General features: G+C 35.3%; 3 protein-coding genes across 3 annotated transcripts; 1 reads left to right on the forward strand and 2 right to left on the reverse strand.

Annotated features, from left to right (window-relative positions):
• Positions 1 to 1179: 1179 nt before the first annotated feature.
• On the reverse strand, positions 1180 to 4453 carry LOC125220105 (ubiquitin carboxyl-terminal hydrolase 4-like). Its single transcript, XM_048122241.1, has 6 exons — positions 4189 to 4453; positions 3314 to 3430; positions 2971 to 3069; positions 2157 to 2321; positions 1838 to 2019; positions 1180 to 1754 (listed from the first exon to the last, which is right to left on the reverse strand). Exons 1-6 carry the CDS (start codon positions 4327 to 4329, stop codon positions 1346 to 1348), a joined length of 1113 nt encoding a protein of 370 aa, XP_047978198.1. The 5' UTR covers positions 4330 to 4453; the 3' UTR covers positions 1180 to 1345.
• A 699-nt stretch (positions 4454 to 5152) lies between these two features.
• Positions 5153 to 8484, reverse strand: LOC125220106 (ubiquitin carboxyl-terminal hydrolase 3-like). The gene is made up of 6 exons (XM_048122242.1): positions 8279 to 8484; positions 7466 to 7582; positions 7026 to 7124; positions 6220 to 6384; positions 5893 to 6074; positions 5153 to 5816 (listed from the first exon to the last, which is right to left on the reverse strand). Exons 1-6 carry the CDS (start codon positions 8393 to 8395, stop codon positions 5408 to 5410), a joined length of 1089 nt encoding a protein of 362 aa, XP_047978199.1. The 5' UTR covers positions 8396 to 8484; the 3' UTR covers positions 5153 to 5407.
• Positions 8485 to 11808: 3324 nt separating this feature from the next.
• On the forward strand, positions 11809 to 18030 carry LOC125223184 (outer envelope protein 64, mitochondrial). The gene is made up of 13 exons (XM_048126200.1): positions 11809 to 12204; positions 12428 to 12580; positions 12954 to 13078; positions 13653 to 13778; positions 14143 to 14325; positions 14457 to 14598; positions 14896 to 15064; positions 15732 to 15866; positions 16009 to 16209; positions 16777 to 16904; positions 16991 to 17042; positions 17211 to 17280; positions 17723 to 18030. Exons 1-13 carry the CDS (start codon positions 11966 to 11968, stop codon positions 17803 to 17805), a joined length of 1806 nt encoding a protein of 601 aa, XP_047982157.1. The 5' UTR covers positions 11809 to 11965; the 3' UTR covers positions 17806 to 18030.
• Positions 18031 to 18124: the final 94 nt, after the last annotated feature.

Here is an 18124-nt window from a genome sequence, read left to right on the forward strand (position 1 = left end):
ATATATAAAAGTAAGACTCTTCTGTTAACTTTTTCAACTTACTTTTCATTACATTTTTTAAAATCCATGTTAGTCAAAATAAGGCGGCGGGAGTAGTATATTCAAGATATTACTATGAATTTTTGAGATTATAATTTTTTATATTTAATTACTACGAGATTTTGAATAATGATTTGCATAAAAAATGTAAATAAATGACAATGTAACAAGATTGATAAAGATAAAAAAATAAATAAATAAAGATAACTAAAGTTGTGAGGTAGCTAGAGGCGACCATCACGTGAATAAATAATGGTAGGTGAACCGTGTATCTAGCATTGTATATTAAATTAATTCTATTACATTGGTTAATGCATTTATTATATCCATGATTGCCATAAAATCTGTTCTTGGGTAACGATTATGATAAAAGATTTGTGTTTGTTTATGATATGGTATTTATCTATTCTGACATCAATTCATATATTATTGGACTCGTAAAACTAAATTCAATTTATTTAGCTAACACTATGCACATTAAGTCATAATAAGATTATTTCTCCTAATAAGATTCATATTTTTTCTTCAAAATCCGAGTAATTTGCAGCTTAGCAAATAAATTGCACCGAAATCCAAATATTCACATTAATCTTCAAGTGGTTGTAGTATTATAAAATAACATTCAAATTAAGTGGAGTAGTTAAGAGTATTGCTTATTCACCACTTTCAACATCCAAAATATGAAAAATAAAATAAGACAATAAGTCGGAAAAATCATAAATTTTAGCCAAATTCTGATATGTACTATAACTTTAAAAATAAGCCGGAAAAACTACAAATTTGTTCACAATTATCTCATACTGAAATCTTTTGGCCGCCTGCATGTAATATGGAGTACTTATTGAGGTTTTCAACCAAACGACATCATTTTTTTATATGAATGGACGACATTTTAACTTACCAACACCAACAGTACATCCACGTATGTTCTCGGACATAATATTGCCACAAAATTTTGCCGTGAGATAATTTCAAACAAATCCAAACTTCATTATTTTCGTAGCTGATTTTTAAAGTTGCGGGAACTAGAATACAACCACAATTTCCCTATAAAAGTTGCTAAACTCATGAAAATGAGGCCAATATAACATCAAGAGTCAAGACTATTGTACAAAAAAGAAAAATAAAACAGAGAGAGGATTGCCCAAAAACATCAGTTGGTAGCAAAATATTAAAGTAAAAGTTACAAAGTGGAGTATTTTACTATTCTAGACTTGTGAGGCTGAGTTATTCATGTACAAAAAACAAGCCTTGCAGGTGCCAACATCATGCCATGGCAAGACAGAGGTAGCAACACAAGGTAAGGTTAGAGTGACTTGTCGTCGCCACTGAGGCTTTCGTAGAACAGAATGTACCCATGGTCCGTGTTGCTCGAGTATTCCTGGGCGGACCCGAAAAACGTCTGGATGGCCGACTCATCAATCATCTCCGCATTCTCATCATCAAAGAACAGCCAGTGATTGTGACTTTTTACAAGACTCACATAATGCCCGTGGTTCGGCCCCGTTCCTACGTGAACCACCACAGCAAACAGAGAGTATACGGAGTCGCCAGCATCTAATGTGGTGCTGAGTTTCAGCTCTATGGGGAACACGACCCGGTAGGATAACTTCTTGTGTCTGTTTAGCTGTTCCATGTACTTGAATCGCTTGAGATGAATCACCAAGATGCGAGGTGATTTCTTTATCTTCATCCTTTTCTGGGCTTCTTGCAAACTGTGATTAGATAAAGATAAACGAATTAACCTTCTTCATCGTGAATGTGAATGTGTAGTTGTAACGTAAACAAGGCCACCCACCTGCAGCATTTGTCGCAGAAGAATTTATCTTCGGCATTGAGGGTCTCTGTAGAGCTGAAGTTCTTGAGGCAGCTTGTAATCGAACTGTTCTGTTCAATATCAAGGCTTAAATCTAAGAATGTCTCATCCCTTGCAGTAACTGTCTCACACCTTAAACACCTCGTCTCATTCGTGAGAATACCCTGCATTTTATTCAAAGCCAATCAGAACAACGATAAGAAAAACACGGATTAGGCGAAAACAGAAAAATGACAAAGTGCAGCTAGACATGTGAGTAACGAATTAAGTTTGGAAGACGTAAGATACCCATTGGCTTTACCTGAAAATTTTTGTGGACCCAAGTAGCTGCAGGTTCCTGCTTAACCCCATTGACATGACCGTTACTCGGCCCATTTGAAACAGTCTCAGTTGTAGGTTTGAGACACTCTTTCTCGAGTATGTCAACAAGTTGGTTTAGCAAGAAGTTCAGAAATTCATGAGCATCCTGCATGATAGGATAGTTGAATATCACTTAATGTAAATATATTTACAATGAAAGATGCATAATCAAGAACCCTTTATGTATAAGCCATACCATATAATAAATGATAAGCTACAACATCTCACTCGTTGCATGCTGTAATAACCAGAAAGACCTAAGAGACATTTCAATAAACCAAGGCTTTTATAAAAGTAAGTGCTTTTCAAAAGACAATCTGACTGATATAAAAATTGAACACCCAGCCAATCAGCCATCAGAATAAGCAACTTATGGACGAAGTCGTTGGTGAAGAATAAAATTTTTTTGAAAAATTGAAAAACTTAAAGAAATCAACATAACCTGATAAGAAAAACAATAAAATTCTTGCCTCTGTCCTTCGATAAAAAGAACAAGTGAGAGAGACTAAGATTTTCCAAATGACATAGCTGACCATAATTTCTTGCTTTACTTAACTTAAAGTCTGAAAGAGCCTGGGGACAACCGCAAACTACTGAAAACACATAGTATTAAAAACGACCAACGATTTTGATCAAATCATTTACTGACTACATACAGAATTGTCCCTATGGGGAAAACATATTCTATCATCATACATAAATATGCAGCCTCTTTATTGTTGTTCACTACGACTATCTATACAATAGTACATTACCTGGTGCATGTATCCTCGGAAAACATCATTTTCTTTTCTGAGCCTCTGCACAAAGCGTTTTGGAGCTATCACACCTGTTTTCTTCTTCTGAGAGTTTATCTGCACAGAAAACGTGAAATAAATTTGTCAGTCCCAACTCAATTATCTAAAAATACGATGAAGTAAGAGTACGTTTCTTAATTCCACTAGGAACCACGATTATTATGTTCTAATTAATGGATTATTTTAACAGGAGCAAATTTTTCCCCCATGCAGTACTTTAGCACAAACGGTAACAGTTCTAGGTAATACCAAGGTTCAAAAGATACCAAATATGAACTGTTGCAATTCTCACATCCACTACCTGTGAAAAAAGTTCCGCGAGACAAGTTAAAAGGTTTTCCTCTGCTTCGCCTTGGCTTTTGTTGCTGGAATAATACTCCAATAATTGTTCACGAAATGGTACGCAAAAGTAGAGAGCCTGAGAAACAAAACAAATCAGGGAAAAGCAAACAAAAAAAGTCTCTCGGAACATGTGAAAGACTCTTGTAGAATACCACACAACATGCTTTAACAATTGCATCTACTTTCTCTTATTGACTATATGAAGATTTTGTTTCTACATCACATCGCTTCATTTGACATAAGCTAAACCGTAGATATTTACAACCTCTCATAAATATGCAACAACCTGAAAACCACCCGACCCACCTCCTCCATACACACCACACTGCGCACAAGATGCTTATCATATATACAAAAAATCGAACCCAACGACATCTCATCTCGAGCTATTCACTGTAATAAAAATCCCATCAACCGTTACTCTGTTTAAAACCACCAAGAAACTGAATAACAAGCACACCATAACCTCTACCAAACACAAATCAACTAAAAATTGACACATCCACAAATCTCCTAAACCAACCAACAAAACCAATACATGAGTTAGTCTCTATATCCAGCCACCACTTAAACCAGACCGATCTGAATTTACCCAAATAATCAAATGATCAACCTTAGTCAATGCAAATTATGCAATCAAACAGTCGAATTTCTCCCTTCATCACTGTTAATCCAAATAACAAAAAAAAGCCCTCTTTAGCACAATCAGCCAAATTCAAAAACCTAAACTCACATAGAAACTAAGAATCCCTCAACTGAATAAAACAAAAAAAGTCCTCACGAATCAAACATAATCGATAAAATCGACAGAGGTAGAGAATTAAAGATAACGACCTGCAAAACACTGTTACAATAGCAAGTATTGCCGAAATTCTCCAAACCGAAATATCTTTCCCCTTCGGGAAAATGGTCGCCCAAAGCCTTCTCTAACTTGGAGCCCGCCACACCCATTGTGAGTGTGACACCATCCACCATATACCAGAACTCCTCTATCCCTCTCTCTGTCTCTCTACTCTCTCTGCTACGGATTGATTGTTATTGAATCCCCTTTTGTATTTGGGTTTTTTGAGGAGCTGATTTTCTGAAATCAAGATTGTTTTTTTCTAACACCCACGAAGCATGTCATTTTGGGGAAATATACAAAAAAAATTCGATAAAGTTTGGTCAAATTTTGGTATGTCTCGTAACTTTCAAAATGAACAATTAATCATAACGAATATCTAAATAGTGTCAAGTAATTGAATTTAGGGAGAATTGAGCATTACGGGGACTTTAGGAATTGAGTATGACGTGAACGTGATACATCATTATTACAGTTTTTCGAACCGGCGGTTTTTCGGCAATTTTTTTTACGATTTTTCACGGTTCCTATCCGCCTTTTTTTGCGGTTCCAGCTTGATTTCACGGTTTTCCAGTAGTTTTTCGTGGTTCTGACTTGGAACTGCCCAGATGCAGCGATTCCGACACGGTTTCGGTTCAAAATTTTTTAAATCTGAACTGAACCACGGTTAAAAAACCGACGATTTCGGTTTTAACCGCCGATTCGGTAAACCTTGGGCAGATCTACCCATAACTTCCAAAACGAACAATTAATCATAACGAATTTCTAAATAGTCTCATGTAATTGAATTTAGGGAGAATTAAGCATTACGTGGTCTTTAGGAACATATAATGTGGATCCCAGATTCTTTGTATAATGAAATAGTTGCAAACAAATCCAAGATTCAAGATTTTTTCCAACTAATTTTAAAAATTGCGAGGCAAAGTAAAATTTAACCACAATTTAGCCAAAAAAAGATGTTAAAACTCCAGAAAAATGAGCCATTATAACCTCAAGAATATTGTACAACATAGAAAGGAAAAATGAAAATAGAGAGAGGATTGCCCAAAAACATCAAGTTGGTAGCAAAATATTGAGGTCGAAGTTACAAAGTACACTTCATATCACTATTCTAGACTTGTGAGGCTGAGTTTTCCTGTACAAAGACCAAGCCTTGCAGGTAGGTGCCGACATCATGCTATGGCAAAACAGAGGTAGCCACACAGAGTAAGGTCAGAGTGACTTGTTATCACCACTGAGGCTTTCATAGAACAGAATGTACCCATGGTCCGTGTTGCTCGAGTATTCTTGGGCGGACCCGAAAAACGTCTGGATGGCCGACTCATCAATCATCTCCACATTCTCATCATCAAAGAACAGCCAGTGATTATGGCTTTTTACAAGACTCACATAATGCCCGTGGTTCGGCCCTGTTCCTACGTGAACTACCACAGCAAACAGCGAGTACACGGAGTCGCCAGCATCTAACGTGGTGCTGAGTTTCAGCTCCAGGGGAAACACGACCCGATAGGATAGCTTCTTGTGTCTGTTTAGCTGCTCCATGTACTTGAATCGTTTGAGATGAATCACTAGGATACGGGGTGATTTCTTTATCTTCATCCTTTTCTGGGCTTCTTGCAAACTGTGGTTAGATAAGATAAGCGAATTAACTTTATTCATCGTGAATGTGTAGTTATAGCGTAATCAAGCCCACCAACCTGCAGCATTTGTCACAGAAGAATTTATCTTCGGCATTGAGGGTCTCTGTAGAACTGAAGTTCTTGAGGCAGCTTGTAATCGAACTGTTCTGTTCAATATCAAGGCTTAAATCTAAGAATGTCTCGTCCCTAGCAGTAACTGTCTCACATCTTAAACACCTTGTCTCATTCGTGAGAATGCCCTGCATTTCATTCAAAGTCAATCAGAGCAACGATAAGAAAAACATGTATTCAATGAAAACAGTGGCATAAAAATGACAAAGTGGAGGTAGACATGTGAGCAACGAATTAAGTTTGGGAGACATAAGAGATATACATTGGCTTTACCTGGAAATTTTTGTGGACCCATGTAGCTGGAGGTTCCTGCTTAACACCATTAACATGACCGTTACTTGGCCCATTTGAAACATTCTCAATTGTAGGTTTGGGACTCTCTTTCTCCAGTATGTCAACAAGTTGGTTTAGCAAGAAGTTCAGAAATTCATGAGCATCCTGCATGACAGGATAGTAGAATATCACTTAATGTAAACATATCTAGTTATCTACAACGAAAGATGCATAACCAAGAACCCTTTTTGCTTAGCCATACCATATAATACATGATAAGCTACAACTTCTCAGTTGTATCAAGCTGTAATAACAGAAAGATCTAAGAGACATTTCAATAAACCAATGCTCTTAAAAAAGTAGTAAGTATTTTTGTAAAGACAATCTGATCAACATAAAAATTCAACCCAGCTATCAGAACAAGCAACTTATGGATGAAGACACTGGTGATTAAAATAATTTTTTTTTTTAATTGAATTTTTTTTAAAAATCCACATAACCTGATAAGCAAAAAAATAAAATTCTTGTCTTTGATAAAAAGAACAAGTGAGAGAGACTAAGATTCTCTAAATGACATAAATAGCTGACAATATTTCTCGTTTTGTACTTAACTTAAAGTCTGAAAGTGCATGGGGGCAACCGCAAACTACTGAAAACACAATAAAAAACGACAGAAGATCTTTGATCAAATCATTTATGACTACATACAGAATCATCTAAATATGCACTTATGCAGGCCCTTTATTGTTGTTCACTACGTCTACGGTCTATCTACACATGGAACTACCAAATTTATAGGTACATACCTGGTGCATGTATCCTCGGAAAACATCATTTTCTTTTCTAAGCCTCTGCACAAAGCGTTTTGGAGCTATCACACCTGTTTTCTTCTTCTGAGAGTTTATCTGCATAAAAATGTCAAATAAATTTGTCAGTCCCAACTCAATGATAACCCCCATCCCACCCCACCCAACAAAATAACCCATAATGTAATTTTGAAGGCTAAGTGTTACGATTACTGTTAACGGATGAAACAGGGTTCTAAAATTATCATGAAGTAGGAGTAGGTTCTTAATTTCACTAGGAACCATGATAATTACTATTCCAATTAATGGATTATTCTAACAGGAGTGAATTTTCCCCTCATGCAGTACGTTAGCACAAACTGTAACAGTTCTAGGTACTATCAAGGTTCAAACTTCAAAAGATACCAAATTCGAACTGTAGCAATTCTCACATCCACTACCTGTGAAAAAAGTTCCGCGAGACAAGTTAAAAGGTTTTCCTCTGCTTCGCCTTGGCTTTTGTTGTTAGAATAATACTCCAATAATTGTTCACGAAATGGTACACAAAAGTAGAGAGCCTGAGAAACAGAACAAATCAGGGAAAATTAGAAAAACAAACGAGTCTCTCAGATCATGTGACAGACTCTTGTAGCACACCACACAGTCACACAACATACATGAACAATTGAATCTGCTTTCTCTTACTGATTATCCTAGGAAGGAAGATTTTGTTTCTATATCACTTCAATTTACATAAGCAAAATCATAGATATCTACGACCTCAAAGATATGCAACAACCTGAAAACCACCCGACCTATTCCACACGTACAATTAGCACAGGATGCTTATCATATATACAAAAGATGAAGCACAAAAACACCCCATCTCGAATTATTCAGTGTAATAGACATCCCATCCGAAGTTATTCTGTTTAACACCACCAAGAAACTGAAGAACAAGCACACCATAACCTCTTCCCAACACAAATCAACTAAAAATTGATACCTCAATAAATCTCATAAACCAAACCAACAAACCCAATCCATAATCAAGTGATCAACCTTAGTCAATGCAAATTATGCAATCAAACTGTCGAATTTCCCCCTTCATCACTTCTAATCCCAAATACTAACAAAAAAAAACCCTCTTAAGCACAATCAGCCAAATTCAAAAAACCTAAACCCACATAGAAATTAAGAATCCCTCAGAACAAAAAACATCCTCACAAATCAAACATAATCGATAAAATCGAGAGAGATGGATGATTAGAGACCTGCAAAACGCTGTTACAATAGCAAGTGTTGCCGAAATTCTCCAAACCGAAATACCTTTCCCCTTCGGGAAAATGGTCGCCCAAAGCCTTCTCTAACTTGGAGCCCGCCACACCCATTGTGAGTGCAACACCATCCACCGATCTCTCTCTAGCTCTGCTACAGATTGATTATGAGCTGATTTTGTGAAATCTAGATTGTTGTTTTCTTCACCTACGATGTATCTATTCATTCATTACTCAGAAAAGTATTGACTCAATTTTTCTTTTATTAAAAATAAAAATATGAATAAAATATGGATTTTAATGTACAATAATGAAATAAGAGAACTAGAAATAAAAATTAATAAAAAATGATTTATAAATAAAAAAAAGTTATTATAATTTTAAAAGACCAACTAAAAAAATAGCTCATATATTTAAAAGACGGATGATGTAATATAAATACATACTTAATAATTTAAGGGTTTTTGGCTTTTTAAACCAAAACTTTTTCCCCGAATTCCGGTTTATCCCATGAACTATGAGATTTGTTTTTAAAACCACGAACTTTCATTTCGTTAGGATTTTTCCCAGGCGGGTCAACGACGAAACCCGGGTTGTCTACATCTCAATTTTAATCATATTTGTCACTAAATTGATTACTTGGATCCTATTTGGCACAATAATACATACAATTACAATTATTACATAACAAATGACAACTTTTGAATAAACAAAACACAACTTTAACATTTTGAATTATGCTATTCGGGTCGGAAATGTGCTATTCGGGCCGGGTTGGGAAAATCCTAACGAAATGAAAGCTCGTGGTTTTAAAAACAAATCTCACAGTTCATGGGAAAAACCGGAATTCGGATAAAGATTTTGGTTTAAAAAGCCAAAAACTCATAATTTAATGCCACAATTAAAAATTAGATTTTGACAAAGAACCATATGAATGGGTTTATGACGGATCTCTTGGACATTATGAAATTATGTTGATTCATTGAAATATTGTCTTGACTTAGTTTTTTTAGAAAATTGGTACTAACATAATGATTAATGGACGATATGGATTTAGGTAGGATTGAGAGTCAATTGATCCCTCCTACCTCGGTTGATTTAAGATTTGATCTTTGAAATTATTGTCGACGTATAAAGTTGGTAATTGAATCGAAACCAATGCATAGTAGTATCACACTTGTCCAATGACAAGAGTACTAATTTTGATATTAATTGATAATTATTTTTTCCAATATAAAAATATACTAATTGATAATTATTTCATATCCATTTTCTTCGCCTTAGAGGCATGTTTAGCTTATGGCTAAGGTCACTTTTAATTTCATTGACTAAGAAGATGATAATGTTTTTAATAGTCTAATTTATCAAAGTGAATGTTCTACATTCAAACATGTCCACCGTATAACAATTCGAAGAGCTGCCTCATCCTTAGCCTTTCACAAAAATAATCCATCCTTCAATAAATCACAATTTAATATTTGATAATATGTGAAATATTTCAACTTTGCAACCTCTTTTGTTTGTTTATTGAATGTTTGAGTTGACATTAATTAATTTCACTTTTGTTATTTTTTAATTGAGATAGTGTAAGTATTTATAGTTTTAAACAATGAGAAGACCTTGAAGGTTATGGAAATGATTTTTAATTAAATGCTTCTAGCCTTCTACTCGATTAATTATACGGTTGAGATTATTACACAATTTTATATAATGTGTATTAATTTGCTTCATACGCATTTTTGGGGATATTAACCGAATTTGTCATATTTTTAGTAATTATATTAGTTACATCTCAATTTGCAAAATATAGTACTACAAATTTTATTACAATAGTCTCTAGTAATTGTATCAATTACTATATTGCAATCTTTTAATTAGTGAATGATATTGTGTGTAAGTATATGGTGATCGAATGCACCAAATATATAGATTTAATATCTTGTACTCCTTTTTAATTTATTTTATTTAATATTTTAATTTAATTAAAATTAGAAATTCATCAAAATTATATTATATTGAAAGTGTAAATATATAATATAATTGAACTCATAATTACTCGTTGGTGTCACCAAAAGTATGATCAAGTTTGTTCGACTAGACCTAGTTGAATCCAATCATGGGTAGCAATATCGCGAGACAACTCACACCGGAAATAGTTGCGACGTACTTTGGTTTGGGCGTTTAATAAGGTTGACGGAGAGCCAACAATATCCAGTCAACCTCAATTAGATTCAGTCATTTGTCTCAAATAATCATGTTGGTGTTGCAAAGAATCACAAACACCACACACCAGTGATCGCAATACATGCTTTCAAAAATATAATCCTCGTTCTACGTCTCCACACAAAACCATCGATTATGCATTATTTGGAAATTTAGTTTCGTATTTTCAAGTAAGTGATGCCTTAATTACTTTAAGAAGAATAATTTATTTATTTTGAAGAAACATTTTTAGTAGTACTATTTTAAAGATGATAATATTTCATTTATTCACGAGAAAATAATAACTCAAACACTTATTTTATTGATTAGAATGAAATAGAAATGCTACAATCGAGTAAATATCGAATTTAGTGTTTAGTCGAAATAATATTTCATTTTACTATTTCATGATGTATGCACCATCACTCCTCTCATTTCACTTAAATTGTACTCCCTCCACTTAAGTTGTACTCCATTCGTCCCATAAAAGATGTCATACTTTCCTTTTTAGTTTATCCATAAAAGATGTCACATTTCCTTTTTTGGAATAAGTTTCTTCTCACATCAATTATAAAATTATATTTTCTCTCACCACTTAACACACAAAATAACATCTCCTAAAATCCCGTGCCATTTTCCGAGTGTGACATTTCTCTGGGACGGAATTTCCTTTTTTGGAATAAGTTTCTTCTCACATCAATTATAAAATTATATTTTCTCTCACCACTTAACCCACAAAATAACATCTCCTAAAATCCCGTGCCATTTTCCAAGTGTGACATTTCTCTGGGACGGAATTTCCTTTTTTGGAATAAGTTTCTTCTCATATCAATTATAAAATTATATTTTCTCTCACCACTTAACACACAAAATAACATCTCCTAAAATCCCGTGCCATTTTTCAAGTGTGACATTTCTCTGGGACGGAGGAGTAGTAAGTAATTTGATAACTTATTACACTTTCTTCAAGGGGTGTAATCAATTGCTAACTTTCCTAACTTGCTAATTCATCAATGTAGTGTATATTAAAAATGTCAACACAATAAAATTAAAATATCAACGCATAATTTTATTAAACTTCAATATAATGTGTTGACATTTTGATGTAACCGTGTTAACATATAGTATTTAATACAATATATTTACGAGTTAACAGTTAGCGCACCCCCTTCTTCAAACTTGTATCATTCACATTTCATTATATAATTTCATTAACCCGCTAATACTGCAATAAAAAGTTTCATAATTTATCAATCAAATAAACTAATTACCACTTGATTTTTTCATTGAGAGTATATTCTTCTTCTTATACGTGAGAGTATATATAGTCTTCCTTAAACCCTTTCTCTCTCTAAAACCCCTGTATCTCTGCAATTTCTTCAAAAATCTCGACGGCGGTGATGTCGCCGGAGCAAAAATCCTTATAAACTCGCCGACTATTCAATTCCAATCCGATCATCATTTATTTTGCGATCGCTAAAAATGCCTAATTTGTCGAAGCTAAATGCGTCGAATCCGAAGGTGTGGGTGGTGATCGGCGTGGGCCTCGCCGGAGTTTTGATCCTCGCCGAGGTCCATCGCCGCCGCCTCAACGCCAAGAGCAGCGCTAGTGAAGATTTCGGAGCTTTCGTTGAGCGATTCGAGCTTCTTCCACATCCTCAGCCTCCTCCGCCTGCTGCTCGCCTTCCGCTCTCTGGTCTCACCTTCGCTATCAGTGATAAGTATGAAATCACCTCTGCTCTTCTTCTACTTATACTTGATTGATGTTAGCATGCCTTGGTTCACCGACTTATGTTCTGGTTCAGTGGTGTTTGATTCGTTGATTTTATCGAAATAGTTGTGATAAAACTCATTCGTGAAGCTTGATTTATGGATGCAAGGTCTTATGAGATGAGTACGAATGTTGTTACTCATAGCTTTTTTTATCATGTGTGTGTCATGTAGCTTTGATGTGAAGGGCTACATAACGGGGTATGGAAGTGCGGATTGGAAGAGGACACATGAGGCAACATCGAATACTGCTGAAGCGGTGAAGACACTGCTGAGAAGTGGGGCAACCTGTGTAGGAAAGACAGTCATGGATCAGCTTGGCTTTGGGTATTACTTCTTACTTTGGGATTTTCTTTTGTTGCACTGTTTCTTCTGAATATAAATGACGGAGATGAGTTATGAAATGCCGCAAATCAGTTCTGCTAGATGAGGTATCAGTGTTACCATGCTAGTCTAAGCTAGGTGTTGTGACTGTTGGCTGCTTCTTGTCCCTCTTTTATATTGCATTTTTATATTGGACCGCATGTCTTTTGAATGTGTGCATTTTCTGTTGGGATAATATGTTTCTTGGTATGGGAAGGATTGCTAGCTGCGCTCCTTATTCTTGTCATTTTCTCTCTCTCCATCATTTGTTACATCAATCTACATCTGTCTGAGGTTGTGGAGGGATACTGATTGTCATTCTTGACTATGAGTGCAGGATAATAGGGGAAAACAAAAACTATGGAACTCCAATCAACCCTCAAAATCCATCTTCTGTTCCTGGAGGTTCATCTAGTGGATCTGCAGTGGCTGTTGCCGCCCAAATTGTAGATTTTGCTCTAGGTGATATTTTGCTCTTATCCTAAAATCTCTGAGGTTTATGTCTTAGGAGTATTAGATTTCCACTCTTTTCACATGTTCAGTAGGGTGTATAAATTGTTGAGTACGATAGTCTTTTCCTAAATCTATTAGGACTCTTGTGTATATGTAGATGCTTTGATAATAATGAACATAGTGAAAACTTTCCCCAGCATCATGTTTCTACCTTTAATTAATACTCTCACAGTTCTTCCTAACTCAATCGTCAGTATAGCATGTAGCTAAAATGTAAATACTGATCCTAATCTATTTTATTTCTAACTATTGAAAAGAAACAAAACCACGATAAATGTATTTTTGTAGTTTTATCATAGTTCACTTTTAGTTAGTTTAAAACATATGTTGACACCATAATGTTGTCTTATCCTGTGGTTGAATTGTTCAATGTTGTTTTTGCTACATGGTTTTGTACTAGTCATTTTCTGAATTTTATAATGGTTATTGTCATCCCTATCTCCTTGTACAATTTCATTAAAAGATTGGTGTTCCTAGGAAAGCTTGCTGTTTCATGATTTCATGAATTTGAACTGTATTGTAGGCATCGATTCAGTTGGCTGTATAAGAGTACCAGCAGCATTTTGTGGTATCTTTGGATTCAGGCCATCTCATGGACTCGTGTCTACAGTTGGTGTCTTGCCAAATTCCCAGAGTTTGGATACTATTGGTATGTCGTATGTGTACATTGCAGTTTAAGAAGTTCGAAATTTTGTTAGATTGCCAGGGCATATATGTACACCAACATTTATAATTTATGATAATCACCTGTGCTGAGTTGGCATTCTTTTCATGTATGGGTAAGTGAATCTAATCTTAGATCTGAGCTGATTTGCAAATATTCTAAAAAGGTTATTTTTGGAAACAGTTGGGTGCACTCGTCAGGTTGTGGTCATCAGATCATTATGTCATCCTAGTTCCTTCATGTGTGATTCCCATATCTGATTTCTTGGTGAAGATAATAATTAAGTAAATGTAGAATGTTATTTGTTGTCCATTTTTGATATTGTATTTTGATATAAACATCACCGTAGGATGGTTTGCATCTGATCCATCCATGTTGCATCGTGTGGGACATGCTCTTCTACGGCTAAGTCCACTTGAACCTAAAAGGACCCGACACATAATAATAGCTGATGACCTTTTCCAGTTGTCAAAGGTTCCCCTTCATAAGACTGTCTCTGTCGTGAGCAAAGCAATTGAGAAGTTATCTGGCTGTAAGTTTTTGCACCATTTATATTACAAATACATTCTTTTTCTGCTTCAACTTAGTTTACTAATAGGGAAAAGAATATTTCTAAATATATGCACATCTCCTTTGTCCTTATATTTGTTCTTTATGTTGTAGATGGGAAACCTAAACATATTCAATTTGGTCAGTTCATTGCATCAAATGTCCCTAGCCTGGAACTCTTCTTTGAAGAATCGTCAAACAAGCAAACTGCAGCTACATTAAGAGCATTGTCTTCAGCAATGCTACTGTTGCAAAGGTTTTCCCTGAAAATATAATTATTTGCTAAATCGATCTTGTATTATGCATTTGAAATAGTACTATATATCGTTTACCAAACTTTTTTTTTTGTAGTATATGTAGCAACTTATACAAGTAATTTTCTTCATTTCTCAGCAAATAAATTGCTGGAGCTTCTGAAATTTTTATTCATTTCTTCCTCTCGTGGAAGGGAATACAAATGAAGAAAATCTGATTTCCATGCAGGGATTAAAGTTGACCAATATTTTCAATGTATCTAGTTTATTTATCTCTGATCAGCATTTTTGCTTTTCAGACATGAGTTCAAAATCAATCATGAAGAGTGGGTTAAATCCATCAAGCCGAAACTGGGCCCTGATATCTCTAATCGTGTTTTGGCAGCAATAAACACGACCCAAGAGAATGTAAAAAGTCTGTATAAAGTTAAAGTAGAAATACGAGCAGCTCTACGGAGCCTTTTGAAGGTATGCCACCGTATTTTCAACAGTGTAGGCTTCTCCTATATTGTGCGGCAAGATTGACTGAGGTTTGAGGTTCTCTGGTGGGCATTTTTAGATAGTTCTTGTTCATTCTTTGGTACATCACAATTCATAATATTCCTTTTTGGGAAAACCCATGTTTGTCTTTTGATGTATCAATTGGCGTAAAGGAAATCCTTACTTTGGTGGCAATAATAGACCCAGAAAAAAGTTTGGGATATTTTACATCTTTAATTGACCTTGGTTTCATCTGGTGTTGGTGGCTAACTTAATTGAATTTGAAGAGAGAATTTAATATCACTACATGTTTATGATTCCATTACATGGTTAGATAGAGAATACTGTTATGCTCTAAATCCATAACCATAGTGGTATTGTTAATTAAGCTGGGAATGAGTGCTTTTGTACCTTAAACTGAGTTATGGATTCTGGAAGAGATGCAAGAATCTTTATAGTCCACGCAAGTGTTTTAGATTGATGGAAATTGTATTCTGCTAATAATGTAGGAGCCAGAATTTCGTGGAATGTGGAAGAACCATGGATGCTTTCTTGTTTTCTACTGTTGAAACATTTGTTGGTTGCGATATATTCTTTGATTCTTTCTTCTAGTTGTGGATTTTGTTTCTTAAATACTCATCGCTTATTTTTGAAGGATAATGGGATATTAATAATTCCCACAGTGTGTGATCCCCCGCCCAAGCTAAATTCCAAAAAGAGTCTCCTTGCTGAGTTCCATGACAGAACATATGCTTTGTTGGGAATAACAAGTATGTCTGGAGGTTGTCAGGTAATCTATATTGCAAGGTTTTAGTTGTTTCTCACAATCCTCACCCATGCACCCAACCATTCCATAAGGACTCCCAAGTATCTGCCATACACTAATATACCCACATATGGTCATCTTTCATCTTGTAATTTTGAATTTGTAGGCAGCGATTCCACTTGGGATACATGATGACTCTCCGGTTTCTATATCACTTGTTGCATCACATGGGACTGATAAATTCCTACTTGATACTGTCTTGGATATGTATTCCTCTCTTCAACAAGAAGTCGGCATCATATCCAGTTCCTCTCCACTCCCTGATACCAACAGTAACATGGATACTGCCGAACTTCTTAAAGAAAAGGTGCATTTCTCCTTATTGAGATACTAAATTCTCATGAGTTTCTTTAAATATCAACTCAAATTGTTCTTGTTTGGGTGAACTTGTCTTGATGGAATTAGAAGTATGTAGTGACTATGCTTGTCAAAGTGAGAGTGAAGATTTTAGCGATGGCATGTTTCTGTCCTGCCGGACAACTGATAACAGACCCACACCCACAAAATGACAAGACACACACTAGGACGAAAACCAGTCAACACTTGGAAAAGAGAGGGGAAACCAAATAGAAATAGAAATTCAAAAGACATGATTGTACTTTAAACCTTAAAACATGTCCTTGTCATAGCGTTCTTGTTTCTATGGCACATATTACATACTTTGGACTTTACAAGCCCGCTATCTCATTTCGCTACTGGTCTGGAATATACCTGTTCTAGTGGACAACAAGATATCTGTCCTGTACTTACATTTTTGGTTCTTCGAGTAGTATACCATCTGTAATCTTGTTCTGCATAAATTTCCTTTCTTATGACTTCTTCTTACTTCAGGATGGTTTCTAATGTCGTTCTTTTCTACATAATATTCCTACAGGGTAATGCTGCATACAAAGGGAAACAGTGGAATAAGGCTGTCAATTTTTATACCGAGGCAATCAAATTGAATGATGCAAATGCTGCCTACTATTCCAATCGGGCAGCTGCTTATTTGGAGTTGGGATGGTTGAACACATTCCACCATTATTTAAAGCAGCATTTTCTTAAGTCATTTGACAAAATTTTGTCCTTACACATAGCTTTCTGTGCAGTTACCAGCAAGCTGAAGAAGACTGTAGCAAAGCAATATCTTTGGATAAAAAGGTCAGGGAGCTTGCTCTTGCTTTTACTGATAATAGTGCTGTTATGTTTCTGTTTCTGAATCTAGTTTTCCCCACTAAATCAACACGTTCACGGTCCCATTTGAATTTTACCTGCTTCCATGTTGGGTGTTATCTGACTTTATTTCATCCCCTCAACTCCACCCTACAGTACGTGAAGGCTTATTTGAGACGAGGGACTGCTAAAGAATCACTGCTTTTCTACAAAGAAGCTGCTGAAGGTCAGGACTCATGAACACTTGCAGTTCTTTAGTGCATTATTGTAGCATACATGTTACAGTTTCAGCTCATGATATCGTTGCTACTCTCTTTGTGAACATAATCAACTTTATTATATGTGATCGCGAATCCATGAAAAGTTGACTAAATTAAAAGAGTAGTAGGACAACCTGCTGTAAATTTTAGGCGTCGGAAGTCTTAATCAAGCTAGGCACAAAATTAAGTTGCAAATCTCTAGATATTAGCTACTCTGGATTAGTACACTTTTGAGTTCATTATTTACCCTAAATTAAGTTATGTTGTTTTCTAGGAACAAAACTAGATGAGAGGTTAGAGGTGCAATCTATTGATCTGCATAATTTTTTTTAGATATTTCTTGGTAAGCAGATAATAGTTATCAACCTGTCTAGAATTTACTCTCATAATCCACCGTGTGACACACAGACTTCAAGCATGCACTCGTTCTGGAACCACAAAACAAGGTCGCGAGCCAAGCGGAAAAGAGGCTAAGAAAATTAATTGGTTGAATCTTCTTCTGCTTCATCTGGCTTTTCAAGCTCTTGTTTCATGCAATGATTCTTCAATTCGGTAAGGATTCCCGAGTTCATGGTCCACAAGAAGAATGTATAAAATCGGTTAAGCTAGTATTTGATTTTGAGATATCTATAACAATATAATATAAAAGGCGAGTTTGAAGATTGTGGAGAGAGTCACATGAGAAGGTGAAAGGAAAATATTACTTTTAAATCTTATTTTGAGGATCATGTTATGTTTGAGCGTTATTATTAGTTCATATTTAAGTTTTTTTCTTAATGTTACTTTGTTTTAGTTTTTAATAAGTTTTAT

This window comes from Salvia hispanica, chromosome 4, assembly GCF_023119035.1.
Source record: "Salvia hispanica cultivar TCC Black 2014 chromosome 4, UniMelb_Shisp_WGS_1.0, whole genome shotgun sequence".
NCBI lineage: Eukaryota > Viridiplantae > Streptophyta > Magnoliopsida > Lamiales > Lamiaceae > Salvia > Salvia hispanica.